Genomic DNA, 3,438 nt, shown 5'->3' on the forward strand with positions numbered 1-3,438 from the left:
ATTTAGCATAAAAATTTTACATTTGAAAAATAAAAATACTTTAGAGAAATTTTTTTACTTTAGACTTATCAGCCTTACGGATGAAGAATTGGTTGCTTTGATTTATAAACAATTTACCTTGTTGTTCTATTTGTCTTGAATGCTGGTGAGTTTTAGCTGTTTTGGAAGCTAGTGACTCAATTTACTTAATAAGCATGTAGAGAGGAGTGCGAAGAGTGGCTGTAATAATACTCTAATGTGCTATCAGAGCAAAGGATTTGATCAAAAATGAAGACTAACAATTTGATATTCCAATGGAAAGAAAAAAGAAAATATTCCAATTGCTGGCAGGGCTGGCCAGCAATTGAAGACTAACTTCTGTAACAGAGATTTTCAGAGAGTTGGGTTAGAGAAAAGACGCACATAAACAAAATCCTAAGTGGGGATGGGTAAGAGAGCAATGTCTCAACTCTACTGAAAGTATAAGATGGTCAGAATTTTTATGACTACAATTCTGTGCTAGAACACGAAATATGGTCAACAAGGAACCCCTGTTCTCACCTTCCCCAGACTTCATGGCTACCTGCATTTTAGTGCCATTACAGCTCCTCAACTTTTAGGTTCTAATTGGTTTTGTTGTTCTTTACTTGGTGTTTGCTGTTTCAGGCCTATTTCCAAAAGATTAAATCCAGTTTCTGTCTTTTCTTACCCAATGTAACCTTCTTTAAGCCATATGCATTAACTCCATCAATACTTAAAGTGAAAGGAATGTTTTTAAGAAAAAAAAAAGGAAAAGACAATACAAATGGGAGAATTAACACACTAAAGATATTATCAAGGGTTTCCTAGTTTCCTTGGTATGGTTCATGTGCTTTGTAAAAAATGTTTAGCAATCAAAATAATGGGAAAGAATTTATTTTCTTCTTTTTTTTTTGGCCAAGAAATGTGTGTGTGTGTGTGTGTTTCACCTTTTCTTTCATTTTTTTCTCATTATATTGAGGGTAGAAAAGGACATTGAACATTGTAAGAAGACCTCACTAAGATAGTCACATTAAATGTTAAACACAGATCAACATTTTTAATGCTGAATTTTGTATTATGAAATTATAAAAGAGTAACTTAACAGTTTCAATTATCTGTAAAATAAGCTTACATTGAATATCTGTTTGCATTAATGTTTTGGCAAAATCAGTAATGCTACTTCTCTCAGAAGCCTGGAAAATTTACTCTTTGGGAATTGGTATGGTAACAGCTCTTTGGAGAGGGATTTTTCTTCCCACTGCTAATTCCTAGGTAGTAATGCTTTTGATACTGCGGTCAACCCTGTGAGTGTGATGCTGAAATAAACTAATGAACTCCTGTCACACAACTATTTTCTTTGTTCTTCTCTTTCTTCCTGTACAACTTGTGCTGTTGATTCTAAAAACAGAGCAGGGTCCAGTGAACTTAAGCAGGAAGTTGCATATAAAGTGACACCTTTCGGAGAAGTAACAGGAGAGGTGATCTAAATGTGATTGGTGGATTCCATGGTACTTGCTCCAAAAAGTAATTGATCTTCCATTGTGTATGACTATAAAAGCAACAATATACAGAGAGAGGCAGAGCAGAAGGAAGTAAGGAAAGTGGAGAGTTGAGGTAGCTAATTTCTAACGAGAGTGAGAAAGAGACAGTGAGAAAGTTTCTCTTAAAGTCTTTATTACTCAGGCATCTGGATAAAATGGTGGCTACTTTTCTCCTGAGCACCTTTTTGCTTCATTTTACTGCTGCTGTGGCTTCAGAACCGTAAGGAAATATTGCACTATTTATAGCAAAGTACTAACAAAATGACCTCATTAAATATGTTTCATGTTAAAATTTAATTACATTTTTACCATTTCACCTTCTGAGACTGAGTGCTGGTTTGTTTGTTCTATAAATTTTAAGCAAATATAAAGACAATTGACATCTTTTTCTTAAGATACTTCTCTGTGCCTAAGTTTACTGTAATACCATCTGTGAAAAAGGTACATATTTCAGGAATATTTCAGCAAGGTAAAGATGCTTTCTGTGGATGTTCTCCATTTCTCTTACGTGTGTTTACAGTGTCAGTTACTTTCTTTGCATAGGCAATATATCCTATGGGTCTCCTCTGTGATTCAGAGTGATTCTGCAGGAAAAGCTTGTCTCCACCTCTTAAGACTTAGTGAATCTGTATCCTTGAGTGTCATCTTAGAATACGATGGATCCAATACCACTATTTTTGACCAGTTTGTGGAAGAAGATAACTTCTATGCTTGTGCAGATTTCAAGGTCAGGCATTGAATTTGACAGTTTGGGACTTCAGATGGAAAGATGAAATTACTTTTTAAAAATTATTTTTAGAGAGGTAACAAATCTTGGTTGGGGATGAATTGTAAAAGGTAGGAAAGAAAATTGGATACTACCTAGAAGTCAAGAAATAAAGAAAATTTTCACATGCAACGAAACTTGGGAAATACTGTCATACTTCTATCATAAAAAGATGTAATGAGGTAATAGTAAAAACTTTTTTTAGATAGTAAAATTGTTCCACAGTTTGAGGAAAGAGAATGTAAGTAAAGAAGAGAAGGGTTGGGACTCGGGGCAACAAAAACCATAAACAAAAGGCAAGAAGATATAAGAAACAAGCTTCTTAGAAAGTGTCCTCATGCTAAATAAAGGAATTATAACATGGAATCACTGTCTCTCATTAGTAAAACGTAGGTTTACAAGTCTCTCTTATTCTAAGAAACCAAATTAAGACATGGTTCACCATCTTAACATCCAAAAATAATTTCTTCATTCTCTGCTCCTCCACATAAAAAGGTCTCTCAGAAGTCATCTGAACAGCTGGCTTTTATTACCTTGCTGGCTAAGGGAGATACTCATCAAATCTCTGAGAGAAGATCTGTAGCAGTCATTTCAGAGGAGAAGGCAACCTTTATACAGACAGATAAACCCATCTATAAATCGGGAGAGAAAGGTAAGTAAATATTTGTGTTTCCTTGGTATCATTGGCTTCAGAAATGCATTCACCAAATTAAGAGCAATTCAGACTTGAATTTTAGTCTTAAATTGATTCTTAACATCACGGAATTGTGAATTTCTGGAATTCTTATTGGTTGCCTGGGTCAGTTATGAAAGAGTACCCTCCAGCATCAGTAATTGAATGCTTTGCTTCATAAAATTTTCAATACCATTTTCAGTGTTTACAAATTCTAGCGATAGGCCTATATAATGTAATGGCTACAAGTATAGGATTTGGAGGACAATTGTTTGGTTTGAATCTTTACTCCATAACTTACCGATTGGGCAAGATAATTAATTCTCTATTTAAGGCTCAGTTATTTCACCTGCGAAACGGAAAAAAAGTGTTTCACTTGTAGAAATATTGTTAGAGTAAAATAAGATAGTCAATGTAAAATAGTGCCTAACATTCAGTAAAGACCCCTAACTAATATT

At 34.4% G+C, this 3,438-nt stretch overlaps 1 protein-coding gene across 1 annotated transcript in view; it reads left to right on the forward strand.

Annotated features, from left to right (window-relative positions):
* Positions 1-1,696: 1,696 nt before the first annotated feature.
* Positions 1,697-3,438, forward strand: part of LOC105519768 (ovostatin homolog 2) — a 46,974-nt gene continuing 45,232 nt past the window's right edge. The window contains exons 1-3 of the mRNA XM_011953235.1: positions 1,697-1,761; positions 2,085-2,268; positions 2,803-2,959. Of these exons, the coding sequence (XP_011808625.1) occupies positions 1,697-1,761; positions 2,085-2,268; positions 2,803-2,959 (406 nt within the window). The remainder of the gene's footprint in view (positions 1,762-2,084; positions 2,269-2,802; positions 2,960-3,438) is intronic.

The sequence above is a fragment of the Colobus angolensis genome, unplaced genomic scaffold (genome assembly GCF_000951035.1).
Source record: "Colobus angolensis palliatus isolate OR3802 unplaced genomic scaffold, Cang.pa_1.0 Scaffold11, whole genome shotgun sequence".
Lineage (NCBI taxonomy): Eukaryota > Metazoa > Chordata > Mammalia > Primates > Cercopithecidae > Colobus > Colobus angolensis.